General features: G+C 32.7%; 5 protein-coding genes across 12 annotated transcripts; 3 read left to right on the forward strand and 2 right to left on the reverse strand.

The window, feature by feature from the left end:
- The first annotated feature begins 81 nt into the window (after positions 1-81).
- On the forward strand, positions 82-2,092 carry LOC123699604 (abscission/NoCut checkpoint regulator). Of its 2 annotated transcripts, XM_045646599.1 has the most exons (6): positions 82-337; positions 417-503; positions 593-666; positions 737-995; positions 1,407-1,649; positions 1,778-2,092. In XM_045646599.1, the coding sequence occupies exons 1-6, from the start codon at positions 290-292 to the stop codon at positions 1,985-1,987; spliced, it is 921 nt and encodes a 306-aa protein (XP_045502555.1). In that variant the 5' UTR covers positions 82-289; the 3' UTR covers positions 1,988-2,092. The 2 variants fall into 2 exon arrangements, with proteins under 2 accessions (XP_045502555.1, XP_045502556.1); XM_045646600.1 differs by lacking the exon at positions 417-503.
- On the reverse strand, positions 2,086-4,247 carry LOC123699594 (CCA tRNA nucleotidyltransferase 1, mitochondrial). 4 transcript variants are annotated; one of them, XM_045646579.1, is made up of 6 exons: positions 4,026-4,247; positions 3,715-3,914; positions 3,360-3,643; positions 2,832-3,152; positions 2,537-2,750; positions 2,086-2,404 (listed from the first exon to the last, which is right to left on the reverse strand). In XM_045646579.1, exons 1-6 carry the CDS (start codon positions 4,065-4,067, stop codon positions 2,104-2,106), a joined length of 1,362 nt encoding a protein of 453 aa, XP_045502535.1. In that variant the 5' UTR covers positions 4,068-4,247; the 3' UTR covers positions 2,086-2,103. The 4 variants fall into 4 exon arrangements, with proteins under 4 accessions (XP_045502535.1, XP_045502536.1, XP_045502537.1 ...); XM_045646580.1 differs by having other exon boundaries at positions 3,715-3,940; positions 4,026-4,246; XM_045646581.1 differs by having other exon boundaries at positions 4,116-4,242.
- Positions 4,248-4,904: 657 nt separating this feature from the next.
- Positions 4,905-7,859, reverse strand: LOC123699592 (signal recognition particle 54 kDa protein). The gene is made up of 7 exons (XM_045646576.1): positions 7,631-7,859; positions 7,373-7,549; positions 6,995-7,224; positions 6,758-6,908; positions 6,033-6,181; positions 5,516-5,777; positions 4,905-5,438 (listed from the first exon to the last, which is right to left on the reverse strand). The coding sequence occupies exons 1-7, from the start codon at positions 7,706-7,708 to the stop codon at positions 4,980-4,982; spliced, it is 1,506 nt and encodes a 501-aa protein (XP_045502532.1). The 5' UTR covers positions 7,709-7,859; the 3' UTR covers positions 4,905-4,979.
- Positions 7,860-9,641: 1,782 nt separating this feature from the next.
- On the forward strand, positions 9,642-12,628 carry LOC123699597 (26S proteasome regulatory subunit 4). Its single transcript, XM_045646585.1, has 9 exons — positions 9,642-9,733; positions 9,820-10,107; positions 10,192-10,362; positions 10,516-10,644; positions 10,921-11,106; positions 11,400-11,500; positions 11,747-11,843; positions 12,087-12,296; positions 12,421-12,628. The coding sequence occupies exons 1-9, from the start codon at positions 9,731-9,733 to the stop codon at positions 12,553-12,555; spliced, it is 1,320 nt and encodes a 439-aa protein (XP_045502541.1). The 5' UTR covers positions 9,642-9,730; the 3' UTR covers positions 12,556-12,628.
- A 2,494-nt stretch (positions 12,629-15,122) lies between these two features.
- Positions 15,123-22,281, forward strand: LOC123699456 (presenilin homolog). 4 transcript variants are annotated; one of them, XM_045646389.1, is made up of 9 exons: positions 15,123-15,455; positions 15,691-15,908; positions 16,229-16,438; positions 16,940-17,160; positions 17,560-17,658; positions 18,292-18,417; positions 18,997-19,209; positions 20,250-20,362; positions 20,756-22,281. In XM_045646389.1, the coding sequence occupies exons 1-9, from the start codon at positions 15,309-15,311 to the stop codon at positions 20,909-20,911; spliced, it is 1,503 nt and encodes a 500-aa protein (XP_045502345.1). In that variant the 5' UTR covers positions 15,123-15,308; the 3' UTR covers positions 20,912-22,281. The 4 variants fall into 4 exon arrangements, with proteins under 4 accessions (XP_045502345.1, XP_045502346.1, XP_045502347.1 ...); XM_045646390.1 differs by having other exon boundaries at positions 19,000-19,209; XM_045646391.1 differs by having other exon boundaries at positions 15,124-15,455; positions 18,292-18,375.
- The last annotated feature ends 1,339 nt before the right edge of the window (positions 22,282-23,620 follow it).

Below are 23,620 nucleotides of genomic sequence, written 5' to 3' on the forward strand. Positions count from 1 at the left end.
TATAATCAGTTGTTTGTATAGAACATTATGCCCTGTCCATAGGATTCCTTAGTCATTGGTAATGACTGTGACTCAAAAATGACAATGACAACTGCGACTGATAAAATAACAACCTAAATTTTTGTAAAATTTCTTCAAAAATCAACACAAATTAAGTTAATTATTTTTTGTTTGTGCCTGTGGTTTGTGCATTAGAATAAGTTTAATTATAAATATATTGTTGTTGTTGTTTGTCAAACAACTAGGACAAAAGTATATCTCAAGCTTCAATACTTAGAAAAGTAAAAAAATGTCGTGCACTTCTTGTTTAAAATCGTATTCCTTTTTGCGCCCTGAAGTAAGAATCATAATTTTAAATGTACCATATCAAATAATACTATCTATATAATTATTTTTATTATAATATGTACTTTTAGAAAGGTTGTCCTGGCTGCGGTTTTAGTTATTGTTCTAAATGTTTAAATAACAAAATATTTTTGCACAAAATCAATTCAGAAGCGAAAGTAAGTCAAATACCTATTGCACTGCTATTACTGTGGACTTTAGTTTGTATTCATTTAAAATTTAATGTTAAAATTCTTAAAATTTTCAGGTTTGTGGAAAATGTAAAAATACTGCTAATTCTCAAGACAAAACTAAGTTCGATCCACCAGATGCTTACTTCAAGTTGGTATATTTTAAATATACATATTTTGTTTTTTGAATAATTTACTTAATCACTATTTGCAAATTACAGAAGAATAGGTGCTATTGATCCTCAAAAAAATGTTAATAAAAATAATATTGATGTAGAATCCAAGGATCCCATTGAAGAGGAAATACAAAATAGATTACAAAAATTAAAAGAAGGAAAGCAAGAGCCTTTAAAATATACTGATGAAGATATTACAGACCGACTAAACAAATTGAAGAATATTCCTACAACATCACAGGCAGAAATAGAAGAAAGATTAGCAAACCTTAAAAATTTGCCTGTAACAGCTGTACATAGTAAAGTAAATATTTTATTTTAAATCTTATGTGCCAGATGCCTCTTTCAACATTCAACAATATTTTTCTAGGAAGGCCTTTTATCTAAATAAACCTTTCCAACCTTTTCCAAAGGAGGATCCTTTTATCAATCTATACTATTTTTTTAATTGATTTATTTCTTGCAGTGTTTTTGTATGAGATAGCTTAGCCACCCATCACTTGACAGATAATTCCATTTTCAAAACTGAAAAATACAACATTTGGCCATCAAAATACTCTAGTAACTAAGAATTTCGTAATTTTCTTGAGTTATCTGCGTACCCCCTGGGATATGCTTTGGAATAAATTATATTAATAATAAGTTTTGCAATGATGATTTATGGGGTGAAGAACACAAGTATATTACTTAATTAATAAAATACACATAATTTTAGCCAATTTTACCATGTCCCGATTTAAGAACTGAGGAGGAGCAAGCAAATGATCTAATGAGACAGTATATGGAACAAACCGGTATTGATAAGAAATATAAGGATGAATTTGAGGAAAAAGTTGGTGAAATTGAAATGAGATTACAAAAATTGAAAGGAACAGCTGGCACAACCCAAAATAATGTTCCCGAAGATAAGGAGGCGCCAGAAAGTGAAGAGGATACTATTAAAAAAATTATTGAAAAGGTATAAATATTTTTAGAGTTGTTAAACATGCAATATTCCAACTTAATTTAAATTTTCTTTATCTACTCATCTACTCATGCAATAAATAACAATTCACCACTTTCTTTTCAATTTGTTTATTATTTCAGGCAAAAAAGGAAGCTCTATTGGAAGATGAAGATGTTTCAAGTCCCATAAATGAATTGCCATTTTGTGAAATATGTAATGAGGATGCAAAGATGAGGTGCCTGGGTTGCAAGTATTTGTTTTGCAAACAGTGCTTTATGGAACACAGGGATGAAGACGATGGTTGCGATAAATATGAGCCTTATACAGCACCAAAATCCTTTCAATACTGAGATATATTTCTTGTAATTTAAATAATCCTTTTTTAATGAATAGATAGGAGCTATTTTTATAAAGAATATATAACTATTTATAATAAATAAATTATGTATAAATTATATTAGGTACTTTATTTTGTTTTACATTCATCAATTACACCAGGGATTAATTTAACTAAATCATCACATGTTTGTTTATATTCATTATCTATCCATATATTTTTTAATTTTTCCATAATTCTTCCATACATCTTACCAGGCGGCACACCATTAGCTTTTAATGTTTTTCCATTTACTGGAAATACAGGTATCTCCCATTTATTTAATTGTTCCAGAAGATTTCTATCACCTCTATATTTGAGGACTTCTTGTACATAGTCAATGGCATCCTTTTGCTTAATTTTCGTATTTAAAATTAGTTTTTCATATGGCCTGTGAAATATATAATTATTTATGAAATAGGTATTTTTATTATCTATGTTTATTTTCATTGTCTATGTCATTATTTCTGTAGCTATCTGAATAAAAATTATTTAAAAAAATAAATTAAAACTGTGTACTTACAGCATCGGTCTGGATGCTTCTTTATCATCCCTATGTTCAACAATAAAATAAGTCATATCCCGATCATAGCCAGAAAATTTAAGCCTGGCATTCAGCAGAGTAACATCATCAATATCATTTAACAAGACAGCTAAATAACTCATTGGATGTAAATCTAGATTTTGACTCCTTTTGAGTAATTTTTCCAACTCATCAATGTTAGGATTTGGAATACCTAAAAGTTTCAGTATTAAAAAAAATATTGAACATTTATATATAAATAAATATATAATATATGAAGTTGAATGCTACCAACCTATAAATTGTCCAATACCAACATTAAGCATAGTTTTTAATAAGTCACCAGCAAAATTGCCTTGAAGAGTCTTCTTCAGTTCCATCCAAATCCTCTCCCCAGATACATTCTGTAGACCAGCTACATTATTTCTTATTATATTTAGAGTGTCTTGTTCGTGATTATTGGGTTTTTCTGCAATTCTGCCATAGAATCGAAAATAGCGCAAAATCCGTAGATAATCCTCCTTTATTCTAACATCAGCATCTCCAACAAAAGCTACTCTGCGGTTTTTTAAATCATCATATCCATAAAAGTAATCATATACAGATCCATCAAAGCCTGTGAATTAAAAATTAAAATATTAGTAGGTATTAAGAGAAAATATAAATTTCCATAGTTCAGCAAATTCACCAATAATCAGTTTATGCTATACTAGAAAATAATATAGAATGCCTGAATCTAGAAATGTGCTATTACAGGATTGAAAAGCCTTCATTATGGCATTATTCATTTCCAAATTACACATGATTGCATTATATTAATTACCTAAAAACATTGAGTTGATTGTGAGATCTCTCCTATTTGCATCTAATTTCCAATCTTTAGTAAATTCAACTTCTGCATGTCTCCCATCAGTGACCAAATCAATTCTTAGAGTGGTCACTTCAAAATTTTCTTTGTCATTAATCCTTGGAGTGATAGTGCCATGCTTTTCTCCACTCATATTAATCATTCTAACATTTTCCTTCGTAAACATGTCTTTCATCTGATTGGGTGTGGCTGTAGTGGCAAAATCTAAATCTTTTGCTGGTTGACCCATCAATAGATCCCTTAAAATAATTTTCGGGTTATTTACTCATACAGCAAATAATTTTGTTTAATTAAAAATATTTATAGTTACCGTACAGCTCCTCCTGCAATTCTTATTTCATAATTGTATTTATCAAATAATTGTTTTAATTCTAAAACTTCTGGAGTAAAAATACTTTTAAATTCCGTACTCTCCAGAACTAAAACTACCGGATTATCGCGACATTTTAAATTTTGGTCCATTTTAGAACGAATTCTTTTTCGCACTGGCTCCTTTATAGTGCTATAATTCTAGAATTATATGCTAAATTTAAACACTGAAATAATAATGCAAATAAACTAAAAGGATTAATACAAGGAACGAGAAATCTCTAAAAGTAATATGTAGAATTAGTTGCTTACATTCCGAAATAACCTAAAAACATTAGCATACACAATCTTCATAACGTATGAATCGAGTTAATTTAAAAATATTATAATAAGTTTTATTACATATTATGTGTACTGAAGATTGATAAATGAAATAATATCTTAGAGTTGTTTTTATTGCGATTTCAACTTCCAATTTCCAGATCAAAATAAATCCTAATGACATTTGACATGACAACAAAATGTCAAATGTCATGCATTTTTTTTTGTCATAGACAACATTAATTTCTATTTTCTTTTTAGTGCTACGAACACAGAACAGTAAGAACATTACTGTTCTGTGGCTACGAATAAGGCTACAAGAGCCAAAATATTTATTTTTCAATACAAATGCGGGGCTAAAACATTTAAAAAATATGCACTTTTGCTAGTTGGAATTCATTCACCTATATTTGCTGCTTATTATTACACAATATATTCTTTAAATTTGTGTTAAAAATTACAATACAATGCACGTCGTGCATCGTTTCATTATTCGATTCTAATTGTCTCTGCGAGAAGCCAAAAGGCTCAAGATTGTAACCAAGAACTTGCTATAATATTATCCTGAAGCGATTCATTTACAAAAAACAAACTTTTTCCTATTCGTTCTCATTTAGATAAAAGCTTTTCATTAACTAATTTAGTTACAAAATATTTAATAAAAATAAATATATTAATTGCAGTATTTCAGTGTTTTTTTTTAAATGAAAAAAAAACACCATGGGAGAAAAATTATCTATAGAAAAGTAATATTAATTTTTTTGTAGGAGTTAAAAATCATACTATTTATTCAATTACATTTTTCGTAATGATCTTAAAATATAGTCTATTAAAAAAAAGTGGAAATATAGAAACAGTAAAACGAAAATAAACCAATTAAAACTGATTATTGTAAACCTTGAATACAATGATTACAGTGGAAAATGTTTCAACTTAATGCTACTGTCATTTCCCACCCATTAAGCTATTCATTCCACTGGAGCCTTGCTGTAGTTGGCGCATCATGTTGTGTAATCCAGACATGCCACCCATCTGTTGCAAAATACGAGGGTCCATCATTTTAGCCATTTGCTGGTTAAGTTTAGCCATTTGTGTTTGATTGACATTCTTGGCCATGTCACCACCTTTGAACAGTCCCTTGATACCACCCATTTTCTTAACAACAGCTGCAAACTTAGTGTATTGAGCTATCAAATCTTTGACGTCTCTCTCGGTAACACCAGCTCCCTGTGCTACTCTGGTGATGCGGGTGGGTTGTTTAGAGAAAAGCTTTGCGCCATCACGATGGTCTAGTTCGCCTTCATTCATGGAATCCATTATTGTCATCAGACGTTTCAATTTTGCCATGGACTCTTGTTCGCTTCCTTTTGACATAAGGTCTTGTGAAAAGCCTGGTATCATGCCCTGAAAAACAAAATAAATGATTATAATTGAATACATTAATCAATTAAAAATTGTCTTGAAAGAAAAAATCTTCATACCATAATCTGTGAAAAAGGTCCCATTTTCATGATATTTTGAAATTGCTCATACATGGCTCTAAGTGTGAATTGTCCATGCTTTAACTTTTCCAATAGTTCATCATTATCATCTAGTTTTAATTCATTCACTTTGTCCAGCAAGCCTTCAATATCACCCATACCCAGAAGCTTGTTAATGAATGGTTTAGTTTTGAATGGTTCTAAGTCATCAATATGTTCACCTGTTCCAATAAATATAATTGGACTCTGTGTTGCTGCTACACTGTAAAATAAACATATTTTTATTAAATTAACTGCATATAATATTATTAATCTACTATTTAAACTCAATGTTACATTGTTTACATGAATCACATGAATAATAATATAAAACAACATGTTGATTAAGTCCACCCAGTTCACTATTTCTAAATCTTAATTCACTCTTAATTTCATCTTAATTTACTTACACACAGTGCAATGTTGAAGTTAAATAAACAATTTGAATAATATCAAACTAATTCCCATAGATACTTACGCAGAAAGAGCTCCACCTCCCTTTGCATGGCCATCCAACTTTGTGATTATAACGGACCCAATGTCTACTTTTTCTTTGAAAGCTCTAGCTTGAGCTTCACAAGCCTGTCCTATAGTTGCATCCATTACGAATATAATGTTGTCAGGTTTCTGCAAGTAGAAACAATAATATAAATATAGTAAGAAAGAAACAATAACATTCACTTCAGAATAAATTCCAAGCCCTAAAAACTTTAAGATCCACTGCTGATGTTCAAATTTCTTTAAGCAACAAAACATTTTAAAATAAAGATGCTTACTAATACCTTTAAATATATTGTAATGTATTAAATAATTACAAACTCTATCATAAAAAATACATTTCAGCTTAGACAACAAGATCACATTAGACTTGTCTACTTTTACATAATTAAGTACTAAGTTGGGAACAAGCACACATATCTGAAAGAAAAAATCTTATTTTGTGTTCTTTCAATTTCCTTCCGCGTATGGTGAAACTGGGGAATGATTTGCCACCTGCGGTGCGAAGCGGTCCCGAACAACTACGACATTGGGGCCTTCAAGAAAAGAGCTTATTTGTCCATAAAAGGCCAGCAAAGCACCTGCAACACTTCTAGTGTTGCAAGTGTTTATGGGCGGTGGTGACCACTTACCATAAGTGGCCCACCTGCCCCTTTGCTTGCTCTGACATAAAAAAAAATCTCAAGAAACATATTTCATACTCACAATAGCATTAGCAACTGCCAACATCTCTTCAAAAAGTGACTCTTCCTGTTTGTGACGACCACTTGTATCTACAATAATCATTTCAAATCCTTCTTTCTTAAACATGTCCACACCAGTGGACGCTATAACCACAGGATCAACTTCTGTGTAACTAAAATAAAAAATAAATATCAGTAATTTTTAGTTATTAAATGAAATAAAGCCGCAGCCAAATCAAAATAGAAATTAAAAACTAACCTGCCGTAAAATGGTATCCTTGCTTTAGTACAATTCTGTTTCACTTGATCATAAGCACCAGCTCTGAAGGTATCAGCACAAACCAGACATGACTTCCAGTTCTTTCTTAAATAATGGTATGCCAATTTTGTACAAGTTGTGGTTTTACCAGAACCTTGCAATCCTACAAACATTATAACATTTGGCTTGCCTTTGACTGGTTGGTAGGGCTTGACTCCAGGATCTACTAACTGAAATATGTAAAATAAATACATATTGTATTTAATTAAATATTTAAGTAATTTGTATGAAAGTATAACATAACATTTGTGTCTGGTTATATTTATTAAAAATAATCATATAGTAATAGTAACTTATTTCAATCATAGTCATTATTACCTTTACAAGTTCTTTGAAGACAGCGGACTGTATCATCCGCCGCTTGTTGAGTCCACCAGCCATCTCATCAAAATCGATAACGGCACGTACATTTTCACGGAGGTTTTTAACTAAACGAATGTTAACATCAGCTTCTAAAAGTGCAGCACATATCTGCTTTAGCATAGAGTTTAAAACCTGGAAGAAGAAATGTCTCAGTAGATCATTGTCATGTTTGTATGTAAATAAAAAACCCACATTTCGTTATTTGTTACTTACCTCTTCATTGATAATAGTAGCCCGACTTAGGGACTGTAAGGCAGTGGTTATTTTACGACCTAAATCTGCTAAAACCATCTTGAATATTTATTGAAATACTGTGTTCAAACCATATATTTCCAGTTATAGTAAGCACTTATTTGGATGGATTAAAAACAATCCTTTGTAATATTTCATTTCCTTCAAATTCTTATAAGCTTTTCTATAATTATGTGAGGCAAATTCTGTAAATTACTTATTACAATTAAAAACAGTCACTTGGACCACGACGTAAGAATAAATTTCATTTTCATTTGACGTACATATTGACACGTCAAACGTCATCAGACAATCGTCAGACTTCAAATCGCTTAAGGTAAGTCTACACTCTACACTAAACAATGCTTGTTAGCTAATATTAGCTTGAGATCTTATATTACCTTCTGTGATTTTACCTTAGATCATTAAGTAATGGATGGAGTACACTGGCTAATGTTCTAACTAAACTTTCTGCTGATTTTGGTGCGGGGAGGGTAACTCACACTATTGAAACACTATCACACATTCATAAAAATAATTTGTGTCACGAAAGTCGTAAAAATTTACGACCTTTTAAACGACGAGTTTTTAAATTCAACTCTATCCCTAAGTTCATAAAGATTAAAGGGGTTTGAAACTTTTTGTATGGACGCTGGCATATCGACCCGCCGCCATTTTGATTTTTTTTCAAAATCGCGGTGCACGATTAAAGTGGTATGTATGGATAGAGGACACATAGACGAACAAAAAATGTCTCATAACATAGTACCCTAAAGCGTCACATTACCGAGATATACTCGAATAATCATACCTCGGCAAAAGGGGAAACGCTTGCGATTGCGGATAATGGATACTTAACCCTTATTAAAACACTGGGAGCTATACTTCCCACGTCTCAGATTGAAATAAATCGTGTTTTATTTTTATATGCTTAAACCTAATGCAGTGTAATACTTATCTACGCAATCTTAACATTTCAGAGAACTTTTTTTCATGGAAACACTTTTCAGAAAATTATTACATGTCATGGTAAACACACGTCAAAGTCAGGTGACGTGATTTTGCGACCGAAAACGACCGTTATTTTTTAGTTTTTTGTGTAGTGCTGAAAAAAAATTAGATAAGTAGATTTGAGTTTTAGCCGGTTGCGTGAAACGTAAAAATATGCCCAGAATCTTTCGTTTATACCTTGGTAGAGTCGATTGAAATTAAGTCTATAAGTGGGAAGATATCATCCCAGTGTTCTTCACTGCACACGGCATTCGGAAATTCTATATATAAAATCCGTGTGTCTAAAAAATCTTTTTTAGTTGGTAAAAGCAACTTATTTATTATTATTCATTATTTCCTGATCAGATAATTAGACATCTTAACTCAATACATTAGTATTTACCTATTGCTTATATTTGGTTTTAGAAAAATGCCTTGTTTATGTTGAAGTCATTCATTTTTCAATTCCCGAATTCTTCCCTTAGTAAAAGAAACTTGCATTGATGAGTACTTTCGCCTGCTTTATTAAAAAATATAATCTATATAATTTTTTACTATAAAATTTAATTCACAAGTGGAGTCAGGGAAACTAGCTAGTGTTTGAAAATATTGGTGTCATACTGGACACTGGGAGCTATAGTTCCCACCTTTCCAACCTTTTTACAAGAGAGAACAGATGACGGGATATATACTTCCCACCAAAAAAAGGGTACTTCCCCCCCACTAACCCCTCTTTTGTGTATTTTTGAAATCTACGACCCAAAATTACCCAGGAACGTATCTTACTTTTTTGTTAACTCCTCCACAGGCTCGCGTTTGAATAAGGGTTAATGATCTAAGTATATTACATAAATTAAAGTTAAAACTTTTTAATATATACATAGTTGTTATAATAACAATCATTAATCGTGTAACGACCAAAGCACGAGTATCCAAGTCAGTGAATAAATGAAATAAAAGAAACAATAATTTCGCTTTGTAATCGCTGTCAACTCAACATTTAGAGATGAAGTAAAAATTGATTCATTTTCGATCTCATTGTTTGTGTTTTAAAAGTATTGAAATAAAGTTGTTACTTTTTTGATCTGAATTATGGTACGGTCAATTTTTATTAACTATATGCTATGTATTTGTGTACCTACGTATTCAAAAATCATTACTTTTACATTTCTTTGCATTAGGGTCAAAACCAATCAGGTGGTGGAAGCGGTGGTGACAAGAAAGACGATAAAGATAAGAAGAAGAAGTACGAACCTCCGATCCCTACGAGGGTTGGCAAGAAGAAGCGTAAGGCTAAGGGTCCTGATGCTGCATTGAAGTTACCACAAGTGACTCCGCATACGCGGTGTAGGCTAAAATTGTTAAAACTCGAAAGAATAAAGGATTATCTTCTTATGGAAGAAGAATTTATTCGCAATCAGGAACGTCTGAAGCCCCAAGAGGAGAAGATAGAAGAGGAGCGTTCCAAGGTACTACGAGAAAAAAAAAAAACAATAAATAAACAAAAGTGAAGTCCATTTAACAGGTCACTATTACAATTAATATTTTTATAGGTCGATGACTTAAGAGGAACACCTATGTCTGTTGGCAATCTAGAAGAAATAATAGATGATAACCATGCCATTGTCTCTACATCTGTGGGAAGTGAGCATTATGTTAGCATTTTATCATTCGTGGACAAAGATCAATTGGAGCCTGGATGCTCTGTTCTATTAAATCATAAGGTATGAAATTTTTCATGGTAATATTGAATTTTGTAATATTTAAAGTTGTGTTTATGTACAGGTATAATAGGGAGGAAGTTTTTAGTCAAATTTAAGCATGAATAAAATATATTTGTTATTGTGTATTAATTTAGCTATACTATACTTTGTCAGGTTCATGCAGTTGTTGGTGTACTAGGTGATGATACAGATCCTATGGTATCTGTTATGAAGTTGGAGAAGGCTCCACAGGAAACATATGCTGATATTGGTGGTCTTGATACTCAAATTCAGGAAATTAAGGTAATCAACTGTCAACTCCAATTTGAACTTTTTTATATTACAGTAATAAATATCTTTTATTGTCTATACAAATATTATAAAGCTGATGGGTTTGTTTGTTTGAATGCACTACGCTTGTCTTGTCTTGTCCAATTTGAACAATTCTTTCAGTCTTTGTTAGCCCATTTATTGAAGAAGACCGTGGAGCGCAGCTAGTTCATAATAATTATGAATGTTTTTGAATGATCTATTTTTAATATTTTACAGTACACATAATTGTTATTAATTTGTCAACAGGAGTCAGTTGAGCTGCCGTTAACTCATCCAGAGTATTATGAAGAGATGGGTATCAAGCCACCGAAAGGTGTCATTTTATACGGACCTCCAGGAACTGGTAAAACTCTTCTGGCTAAAGCTGTTGCTAATCAGACATCGGCTACATTCCTTAGAGTTGTTGGTTCTGAACTTATTCAGAAATATTTGGTTAGTACATTACTGCATCATATTTTTGGTATGAATATTATGTACTTTTTATTTTACATAAATTAAAACAGAAAAGTTATTACATGATATAGACTTTATTTATCTTTATTTATTTTATTTATTAAAAAATAATATGTACTCTTAAAATTTGTTTATGACATTTTACAAAGAGCATAATATACAGAAAAAAATTATGTGTAATAATAACATGCTGATATGTAAATTTGTGAAGTACGAATATTATTTGTCCATCTATCAATTGTTGTATTTACATTACTTTACCTTATTTGTAGGGTGATGGACCAAAACTTGTGCGAGAATTGTTCAGAGTGGCCGAAGAACATGCTCCATCAATAGTATTCATTGATGAAATTGATGCTGTTGGTACAAAACGGTAACCATAATAATTATTGTACATCAACTATGTGTAGTTATATTGATTATTCTATAAATCTATATTTAAAAAAATGTGTTGTTTTTAAAACACACTTAACCATTTTCTGTAAGAAATCTCTTCATCTCACCAGAAACACAAATTAGATATTGTCTTTTTAACTTGAGCATATCAGTTGGAATTTGTTGATATTTCGTTAGAGGGGCAAGTTATAGCAATAACTTATCACCATTATTTTATTTACAGGTATGATTCAAATTCTGGTGGTGAAAGAGAAATTCAAAGAACTATGTTGGAACTATTGAATCAATTGGACGGTTTTGATTCAAGGGGTGATGTCAAGGTAATGTATTCAACAATATTACAATTCCTTTTTATAGATACTTCATAAATGATTATAAAATCCATTGGGATTAGTTTTATGTTTAGCAGTTTGTCACTGATGTCTTATTTCTGGGAAAGTCTATCATAGGTTGTTTTGACTTGCTATACAGTTTAAAAAAAGGCAAAATTTTCAAAATAGTAATTACAAATCTTTCAATAGTAATATGTATTTATTAGGTTTTCATGTTGAACTATATTACAGGTTATCATGGCTACTAATCGTATAGAGACATTGGATCCAGCGTTGATTCGTCCAGGGCGTATTGATAGAAAGATTGAGTTCCCACTGCCTGATGAAAAGACAAAGAGACGTATCTTCACTATTCACACATCAAGAATGACGTTAGCTGACGATGTTAACTTGTCAGAGCTTATTATGTCCAAGGATGATCTCTCTGGTGCTGATATAAAGGTACCTTAACAGAACATAGTTACATAAAACATTGTGTAGTCTTCTATACATATACCATTTCTTCCTTTCTCTCTCTTCCTCGGTTTTTAGTTTTTACCACATAACTTATTTGTTATATTTTTAGGCAATTTGTACTGAAGCTGGGTTGATGGCATTGCGAGAGCGTCGTATGAAAGTCACTAATGAAGATTTTAAGAAGTCTAAGGAGAGTGTCTTATATCGCAAAAAAGAAGGAACTCCTGAAGGATTGTACCTTTAAATATATAATTTTTTTCTTAATACATATGTGCATTGTAATGAAAGTTGATTAAAAAACTTTTAACCTCCATTGAGATTTGTGTTCATTATTTATACCGAGTTTTACCAAGAGTAAAGAAAGTCAGATGGGAAAGTGTTTATTACAGTGTTTTTTATTTTAAAAATAATATTGTTAAAAAGTTCAAAGTCTTATGTAAGATTTATAAATATTTATTATCACAAATAAATAAAAATGATTTGCCAAATGTATTAATGAGCCCAAAGTTGATGGGCCTTTTTCATTATCAGGAGTTCATTTCTATTAATATCTTCTACAATTATTGTAGTAGTATGTAGTTATAAAGAGGAAAACTTTGTTTGATTGTAATGAATAGGCTCATATACTACTGGACTGATTTTAAAAATTCTTTCACCATTCGAAAGCTACATTATCCACGAGTAATATATGCTCATTGAGATAATATTACTACGTATGGAGGAGACACCACGAACAAAATCTGTGCGCAAAGCGCGGCGGCACGGGGCGCATTTTTTTTGCTCTAAATTTTAAAAATTATTATCTAGTTAGGTACTTACCTATGAAAAGTTATTCCTTTGCACTTTTCCGTATTATTTGTATGTAGTACATATTAACTCAATGATTATTTGTATTATTTGTGCAATATCGTAACACACACGAAGACGTATTTGATGCGTTTCACTTTAAAACAAATAAAAAATGAGCGTGCAGTTAAGCCATATGGCTTATGATGAGCGGAACATAAGTGATGTAGGCGGTGTCGTCTCCATATGTATATCTCAATGTATAGGCTATATACTATCACGCTAAGACCAATAGAATAAATTTAATAAAAATCAAAAGAAATTATATGTACCAGATTCACGCTAAAGTATCTCTTTCACACACACTTTCACATCTGTAACTATATTTTATGAAGTGTATTAGAGGATATAAGCTTCTTGTTATGAAGCGTGTAAGTCCAAGAAGCTTATATCTAATACACTGGAGATTTCGGTATGAACATTGACGTGTAACAAGAAAATATTGCCCAGTTCATGTTTTTTATCACTTTCACACCTAACTTGGTATTGCCACTGTTAATACGAAGTTTTCCCAAGGCTACTATGTATGCTGTAATATTCTGTGCAAAAGGTTAGTTTTTGTACATGAGTTTGTTGATAAATTGCCAACAACGTCATTCAGAAGCAATGTTGGATGAGACAATTATTATTTATGCTAAATAAACTAAGTATCTGAACCAATTATTAAAAAGCGATACTCCCTGATTATGGGTAGTCACCATAATAAAATTGTAGCAACTCTCACTTTGTCAATATGGCATGTGTGTCAAAAAAATTGCGTCGCTTCGAATATTTAAGTTAATATTGTTGCTTATTTAATGAATATTTTCCGAATATAAAGAATGCATTGTATTGTGCAAAATTGCAGAAGTGTTTGGACACCAAATTCTGGCATAGAATTTCACAGGCAAGTGTATATTTACGTTATTTACAATATTCCTCAATACTCCTGCATTTACCTGTTTAGAATCATTTCAATGGCAAAAATTGTCTAATTTAGCATCATTTTAGTAAGCAGTCATGTTAAATTTGTTATTTCCCTAATACTTTATCATTTTTCAACAAGTTTTCAATAAACAGATTTAACAAGTAAGGTAACCATGATGACGAGTTTTTATGGATAGCGAAGAGAATATATTGTAATAACAATATTATGATGAAAATTTAGAACACCATTTTAAAGATTGTTACTAGTAATGAAACAACACATGACATCGGTATTGCACTCACATGTAGTTATAAGATTGTTCGTTTTTACATTGAAATTTATACTTTTTTAACTTACCTCATATTTTTTTGTTTTACGTATTTCAGCTTTCCAAAAAGTAAAATAAAAAGAAATATATGTGCCCATCAAGGTTACTGAGGATTACGACCCAGAAAAAAATACCTTTTGAAAAATAAACTTTGTAAAGTTAGCTGAAATTTGTGCAAGGCTGCTATAAACAGTCTTTAATGATTCTGGCTTGAAATTGACCCGTCGAAGCAACGCGTTTAAAAAGAAGATCTGAGTAGCTAACAATTTGGTAAACAGCATTTGATGCAAAACACAACTTTCCTCTATTTACAAAGGATGTTAATGCTATATATCGGTTCATATCCAAGCTTTGTAGCCAAAAGTTATTTATAACTATCATTCTATACCAATTAAAATTGTATGTACCTACCTATAAAGTATGACCATAATATTATAATATAAATACTTTTAAAAATATATGTCGTTATTATTTATAGACCATGATTTTTAGTTTTTTCTATTTTGAAAAATCCTGAATTTACAAACCAGCGTGGTCACTCGACAGAAAGAGACAAATAACATGACTGACGTCATTGAATGTCATAGTTTCTTGTTTCAAGTTAATGGTCATAGTGCAATCTCCAGTGTATTAGAGGATATAAGCTTCTTGTGTAAGTCCAATTTATATTATCTGTAACGTGTAAGCATTTCACATTTGGCATTTATTATAGTCTGTGTATAGCTGTCGTTTTAGAATTTCATGTTCATGACGTTTTTAATTTTTTAAAGTTATTTTTTGTACGAATGGAACAGAGAAGTGAAAAGCTGATTGTGTATTGTTGAAAAGTAACAGTAATTTTACGTAGTTTTAACCAATGACTCTTAAATGATTATACATATAACTTTGTGAATAATGTGCGTGACAATTTTTATGGATGAGTGACACGGAAAACGATAGAGAAGCCACCGAGCGCACTGCACTGATGGACGGCCACATCGCAGAAGCCCGATCCGATAGGGAAATAGCTGAGAGAATTGCTAGGAAGAGGAAAACTAAAGCAGACCCTCAGCGAAATTATGGGGTGAGAATTTGTATGCATTCAAAGTGACATCCGCTACTTTTATCAGTGACTAATCGTATATATTGTATCTCACAACGAAATTATTGTTGTTATGTATAGTCTAAATCCCCAGATGGTGTTATGCATCATACGAAAGTGCTATAAATTTATTTGCATCCAATTTCTTTTCTAGATTTATAAGTTATAATATGGATAAATACATACAAACAATAAGTTTTTTTTATAAATGTTACAGACAGTGGTTCAAACCGAAGAAAATATGTCGAGTGCAGTAGGCGGCTCCGGCCCTAACGCTTCTGGCCCTTCTCAGGCTCTTCAAGTTGGTGAAGAATTAGAACTCAAATATGGGGCACGACATGTTATCAAACTTTTTGTGCCTGTGACTTTGTGTATGATTGTTGTTGTTGCTACTATATCTTCTATAAGATTTTACTCAGTGAAGGATGTTTATTTGTGAGTATGAGATTTATCAAAGATATTACCTATTGAATAAGTCTGCATGAAGTAAGTTAACATTCTTGATATATGAACATTTGTCTGCCATTTGGTGACCTCTATGGTGCATGATATTTAAATATATTGATTCCTGGTCAAAAATGAACTGTATCAGTTTTGCCTGATATTAAATATTATGTATAAAATTTTTTGGAGAACCCGGGCAAAGGATCGAGATGTCTGGAAGAAAATACTAGACCAGGCCAAGGCCCACTCGCGGCTGTAGAGCCTCAGATGATGATGATGATAAAATTTTTAAAAAAATGTTATGTTTCCAGGGCCTATACACCATTTCATGAAGAAAGTCCATATGCAGTCACAAAAGTTTGGAATGCTCTTGCCAACTCCATGATCCTCTTGTGTGTGATAGCCATGATGACAGTTTTGCTCATAGTCCTTTACAAAAAGAGATGCTACAGAGTTATCCATGGCTGGCTTATATTATCATCACTAATGCTGCTGTTTCTTTTTTCTTATCTATATATTGAGTGAGTACATATCAATTAAATAATTCATTTGCTTCTTTACTATGTATTACTTAGTATAGTACAAACAGCTTCACTGTATAGAAAATGTTTAAGATAAAATTTGGCTGAGAGAATAAAGTGCTTTTATCCTATATTTTTTTTTTTATCTTTAATATAAAAATGAATCCCAAAATGTGTTGGTAAGCGCATAATTTGAGAACGGCTGAACCGATTTCGTTAATTCTTTTTTTATTATATTTCTTGAAGTACGAGGATGGTTCTAATGTAGAGAAAACGTAAATATGTACCACTGCTAGTATTTGATAAAATTATAAGCGTGGCTGTTGCATAATTTGGCTGGATAAAGCAGTTTCTTGTTTCACATGAGTATTAATTGTTCCATTATAACAGGTGAAAGATTATTATAGATAATTATTGAAAATGATGGTTAAATAGAAGGGGTGAAAAATTATATTGTAGTAAAAGTATTGTTATTTATTTAAATATAAATTATTTTTTAAGGGAAGCCCTTCGAGCATATAACATACCCATGGATTATATCACACTATCATTTGTACTGTGGAATTTTGGTGTGGTTGGAATGATGGTTATTCACTGGAAGGGGCCATTGAGGTTGCAGCAGGCGTACTTAATATTCATAGCTGCATTGATGGCATTGGTTTTCATTAAATATCTACCTGAATGGACAACCTGGGCTGTGCTTGCAGTTATTTCTATTTGGGGTAAGTTTTAAATAAAATTCATATGTACACTAAACCTATTGAACTCGCTTTTTATATAGCAAAAGAAATAAGTGTAAACAATTTATTGTCCTATTGATCAGTTTTACTATTCAAAACACAATTTATAATAATTGAAATGAAACTTCCTTATTGGGGTTGGAAAGAAATTTAGTGTAACATTTTTTCGTTATGTATGACATTTTTCCGTTACGCGCCAACTTTTTCTTATCCCTACCACGCGTGATTCAATGTACATATTTCTAAATATATAAAGAAGTTTCACTTCTTACGTGTGTACACTAGTACACGCACACATTTTTTTTTATATTACATTATTTTTAAATGTTGAAAATAAACTTTATTTTTATGATGTATGCTAATATAATAATTTTATAACAGATCTTGTTGCTGTATTGACTCCTAAAGGACCACTTAGGATATTAGTGGAGACTGCACAGGAAAGAAATGAACCAATATTTCCAGCTCTTATTTATTCCTGTGAGTATTTAACTGGATTTATAGATTCAAATTACACGGTATGTTATGTACTTTCCTAAAATTGGAGAGAAAAAACAACATTTCATGAATATAAAGTATATTTCAAATTATTTTATACAAACATGAATCCTTTAGTAGTGAGATTCTGAACATAATATGTATATGCACAATTTAAATATCAATAATCAATTTCCCTACATATTATAAAACAAAGCCCTCATTCTGGTCTTCTGTTTGCCCTAAACTGAAAGACTAAGTTTAATAAAAACGAATATATGATAAATCTAAACTAATAATACCTATGCTTAATAATGGGTGTTATTTAAACGTTTAGCAAAGTATTGTTATATTTGTGAGCAGAAATATGTATTTGGTAATTATATATATTGGTATTATAACAAACTAGCATCCGCCCACGACTTTGTACGTGCATCCCCGTTTTTCCCCGTCCCCGCAAGAATTTCGAGAAATCCTTTCTTAGGGCACGCCTACGTTATGACATCTACCTGTATGCCAAATTTCAGCCGTTGTGCCGTAATTTCAAAGTTATGCGTTGATAGATCACTATATCAGTCACCTTTGAGTTTTATATATATAGATTTCAGGTCATTTTAAAGTATAATAATATTTCAGCGACGGTGATGTACTGCCTGGTGGCGGCTGGCGCGGCGGAGGGCGGGGCGGCGAGCGGCGCGCGGGAGGAGCGCGCGGCCGGAGGTGAGCCGCGGGAGCGGGAGCTGCGCCCTCTCAACCCGCATGGTCGGTGCACGATACTAACTGAACGGTTGCTAACGAACCAACGTGTAGTGTTTTGTGATGTCAAGTGTAAAGTACGATTCTGTGATGTCAAGTGTAAAGTACGATTCTGGCGGTTCGGAAGATCGAACGATCTGATGCGCAGAAACAATTTTAGATATTACTGGAACGTAAAGGGTCGGATACCTGCGCGCTCGTACATTCGTAACTAACTTCCGAACCGCGATTAAGTTTGAATTGAACTGTACTTGTGTTATTGAGTAAAAGCATAAAGCATAAAGATGTTGGTTCCTTAAGCAATCTAAAACCTTGCTTGTTATAATAATTACTAATCACGGCTAATTATCAAAATATATACTAATTTTTTAAATATGTGTAAATAAAATATTGTACTAAATATGCACATATATCTATTTTTTAACAAACATCACTCCAATTTTACATAAATATTGTAAATATGCAAATAACTAACACCATGCACATGCATGTTATTAACAAAAATGTAGTTACAATTCTTAACAATAATATTTTGCTTTTTTCGCATACAAGCGGAGTGTCTATTAATATTAATGTTTACACTAGCAGATCGTTCGCGTCGTCTGGTGCGTTGTGCGAGCGAGGGCGCAGTGGTGGGGCTGAGCTCGCGCGAGGCCGACGGGGACGGCGAGGGCGGGTTCGACTCCGCGTGGCGCGCGCGAGCTGCGGCCGGCCGCCAGCTGCGCGTCGACAGCACGCCGCCCACATACACCACGCGCCTCGACCGCCCGCCGCACCACCACGAGCTGGACGATGAGAGTGAGTCGATACGCACTGCTGACTGCGCACGCACACACGAAAAGTACTCATGTGTGCGTGCGGCCCTGTTCACAGCATTGAGATATACATATGGAGACGACACCGCCTACATCACTTATGTTCCGCTCAACATACGCCATATGACGTAACTGCACGCTCATTGTTTATTTGTTTTAAAGTGAAACGCATCAAATATGCCTTCGTGTGTGTTACGATATTGCACAAATAATACGGAAAAGTGCAAAGGAATAACTTTCATCGGTAAGTACCTAACTAGATAATAATTTTTAAAACCTAGTTAGAGCAAAAAAATGGCGCACAGATTTTGTTCGTGGTGTCCCCTCCATACGCAGTAATATATTCTCAATGGCCGGCCGGGACCGTTGATTCGAGAGTCGAGACTTTGACTTGTTGATTGTATAAATGTGTGTAAATAACATTTTGCCCCGCATCACGCAGCGTAGTGCGTGAATGCGCATGTGTTTGTTAGAAAACTCCAATAGTTCAACACGTTAAAAGCGCAATTTTATTGAGTTGTATGTTTCATGAGATCCTTCTCCTCACCAAGGGAAATAGGCATTCATTTTTATATACAGGGTGTCCCACCGTCGGTATTCTAAGCTCAATGGAGGGTGTAGTTTTGCATACGCTGAGTACGTAAAAAATACTTAAAAAATTCCAGATGCCTTTTTTTTTTAAATAGATGAATTCTTAAAACTCTTTGTGTACACCCAAAGCAAGCAACCCGCCCAACTTTGCCACCCGCACGTGAGCTATCGTTTAAGCTTATGTTTTCATAGACAAAATGCTCACGTTAGGGAAGCGTTATATGCCGGCTGTGCGAAGCTAGAGAAGAAAACATGAATTTTAAGGAAAAATTTAGCAAAAAATTTTTGGCGCAATTTTGTTCTTCAAGTATTTTTTACGTGATCAGTGTATGCAGAACTACAAGTCCCTTAGCGCTTAGTATACCAATAGTGGGAAGTATAGAGACTACAACTTTTGTATTAATTTTACTACAACAAAATATATTATTTCAGAGGGCGTAAAACTCGGTTTGGGCGACTTCATATTTTACAGCGTGTTAGTTGGAAAGGCGAGCTCGTACGGTGACTGGAACACTACGTTGGCCTGTTTCGTGGCTATACTTATTGTAAGTTTCTTTTCTTGCATTAAATATATATTTTTATTGATAACTTACATTTTTCTTGCATTTTTCACCTAATATTCATTACAAAAAAAAATCGCTAATTTAATTATTATTCACTTACCATCTGAATATCTATACTCATATTATATAGCTGGAGAGTTTGTTTGAACGCGCTAATCTCGGGAACTACTGGTGCGATTTGAAAAATTCTTTCGGTGTTAGATAGCCCATTTATCGAGGAAGGTATATATATCATCGCTATATATCATTACGCTACGACCAACAGGAGTGAAGCCACGGCGGTGAAACCGCGCGGAGCAGCTAGTACATAATATATACAACCTACACGTTATTACAACATTTTATTAAAAAATAAACTACAATCTTTCTTCACAGGGTCTATGCCTCACTCTGCTCCTGCTAGCGATATTCAAGAAGGCCCTGCCCGCGTTGCCCATATCTATAACTTTCGGACTGATATTCTACTTCGCGACACGAGGCGTCGTCAAACCCTTCGCAGACGCACTCGCGGCCGAACAAATATTTATTTAGCTACCGCCCTTACAATAAATTTAATTTGAATACTGAAAAGACTAATTCATTTGTGGTAGGTATTTAAGTAACTTATTTATAATTGTATCGCCCTCAAATTGGAAATCATCCAACCGATGTAATTTATGTTTTGTTTTATACAATTCGTCTTAGTATTAAAATAAATATTAAAAAACTAGCTGTTGCCCGCAGATTCGCTTGCGTGGAAAAGATAAATTTTCACGGTATAAGTTTTCGTCCCCTATTTCACCCCTTTAGGGGATGAATACGTTATGACATCTACCTGCATGCCAAATTTCAGCCCGATACGTCCAGTGGTTTTGGCTGTGCGTTGATAGATCACTATATCATTCACCTTTGAGTTTTATATAATATACATATATAGATTAATGGTATGAGTTTGATGAGATTTCAATATGTTTTAAGGTTAGATGGTTTCAATTGAGGGTTGGAAAGTATGTTTAGACTATAAATTCAAATATAATTTCTAGCAAGATGTATAAATAATCTTGACTGTATGAAAAATAATTGTATACATTGTAACTTGTATAACTGTAGATATTACATAGAATAGTAAATTGCAATAATGTTGGATAGATATCATTGAACGATTGCTAGAATGTACATATTATGAAATTGTGCAAATAGTCCACTTTGTATATCTTTGAAGTAAAGTTTAAGAATGGAAATGCTTTATCTTTGTGAAAATGAAATGGAAGATTTGGTGGTTTTGTAAGTATTGTGGATCAAGTGAACTATAAAATAAAAGTACATTCAACATAGGTACTTATTATAATTTATATGATGTGTACGAGTTATATAGGTATGGCAGATAGTTAAAAATGTTAGGTCACATCACAGGGTCACATTGCATCCTAACCTAAATGGCAATAAGTAATAAAATACAGAAGTTTGCACTCCTTTGCTTTCTATCCTCCTCGTCTTAATTTGATTATATAGACCTTATACCTTATTAAAATTGTTATATAACATGTGAAGTTAAGAAATCAATATTTGATGAAATCCTGTCATACACTATACTTTTCGTATATTTCGTGTCGTCGTCGTTCATTGCAAAGTTCACTTGTCCCATAATATATGTTCTATAGTAAGATAACAAAATTTATTTAAAACTTAGCTAGAAAAATATACTTTGAAACAATTGTATAAAATGTTACGAATTATGTAGTCCGAACTTAATATTAACCTCATTGTTAATTATATCAGTTTTTTTATATGTTAATTATAAATTTTTTTCACATTCCAATGATTTATAAGATGCTAATTATAATGTAACATAATTTTAATTTTTAACAGAACATCTATCGATAAATACTGTGTTGCCGAAATAAATAAAGTGAAATTTAAAATGAGTTTGGTTTTATCTATACTACTATTATAAAGCGGAAGAGTTTGATGGTTTGAACGCGCTTATCTCAGGAACTACTGGTCTGATTTGAAACATTTTTTCGGGGTTTAATAGCCCATCTATCGAGGAAGGCTATAGGCATATATTATCATCTAAGACCAACAGAAGCGTGGCAATGCGGGTGAGACCGCGGAGCACAAGATATATAAACTAGGCCATATTATGCTCAAATCTCAAACGCGTTGGTCATAGTAAAATATCCATGAAAATCTTAACGACCGGTCGTGGCAATCAAAAAAATACAGTGAAGTTCGACGGCCAACATACTTCAATCAAGATGCGTTGTGGCAATGAGAGCCATGACAAAGTAAATATGCTACGATCTACCTTCCTGTCACACATACCTATTCCATCTACTTTGGATTTTGAGTCAAGACCGGACTGTATGAAGTTTGGGAAGTAGCGGATTGACGTACTACTATCCTGAACTATATCTGAATGTATAAAAAACCGCCACTTTCACAGACAAATCAGGATAAAAAATAGCGTGTATGTACGTCACTCCACCACCATTGCCCATTTTTTAACCGACTTAAAAAAGGAGGAGGTCATCAGCTGGTATATTTTCATTTTTTTTTAATATGTACCCACACCGATTACGCCAAGGTTTCTGACCCGTTTTCGTGATTCTTTTTTTGTTTGATGCGGAATGGCTTCGAGTTGGTCCCTTAAAAATTACATTCGGGTAGGCCCAGTAGTTTTTATTTTATGAGCATTTTTGTCTGATCTCGATGACTTAATTGAAAATCTAGCAAGTAACTTTGATTCACTTTCCGGTTACCGATTGAGCTGAAATTTTGTATACATATGTAAATTGGATAGCGGTGAAAAATTATCATGACATAGAGCTGAAGCAGAAGGTGAAGTAGGTTTGAAGTCGACTAAAGAAGACTCGGGGATGATTTAGCCACCATTTAGCTTTCGAATGGTGAAGTAGTATTTGAGTTACATCGCAATAATTAAAATATTATAGTAGAGCCATTTTAATAGGCAACATTTGACAGTTCAACAAAATTCAACAACGTAACCTAGTAACGACGACATAGAATAACATGATATTTCGTTTTGTTAGAACTGCACATTTGCTTAACTTTTTTCAATTACGATTACATATTTATAATTATAATGACCGATACAAGTTATTTTAAGATTTCATTTTACTGATAAACCATCCTAAACATAATAAACAATTTCTGAATTGAAGAACTGACGTCGCTACAATTTTGTGTCAATAAAACTTTTTTCTTTTTAAATACTAGAGACGTTACTCTAAAAATCGA

Source organism: Colias croceus, chromosome 18 (assembly GCF_905220415.1).
Source record: "Colias croceus chromosome 18, ilColCroc2.1".
Taxonomy (NCBI): domain Eukaryota; kingdom Metazoa; phylum Arthropoda; class Insecta; order Lepidoptera; family Pieridae; genus Colias; species Colias croceus.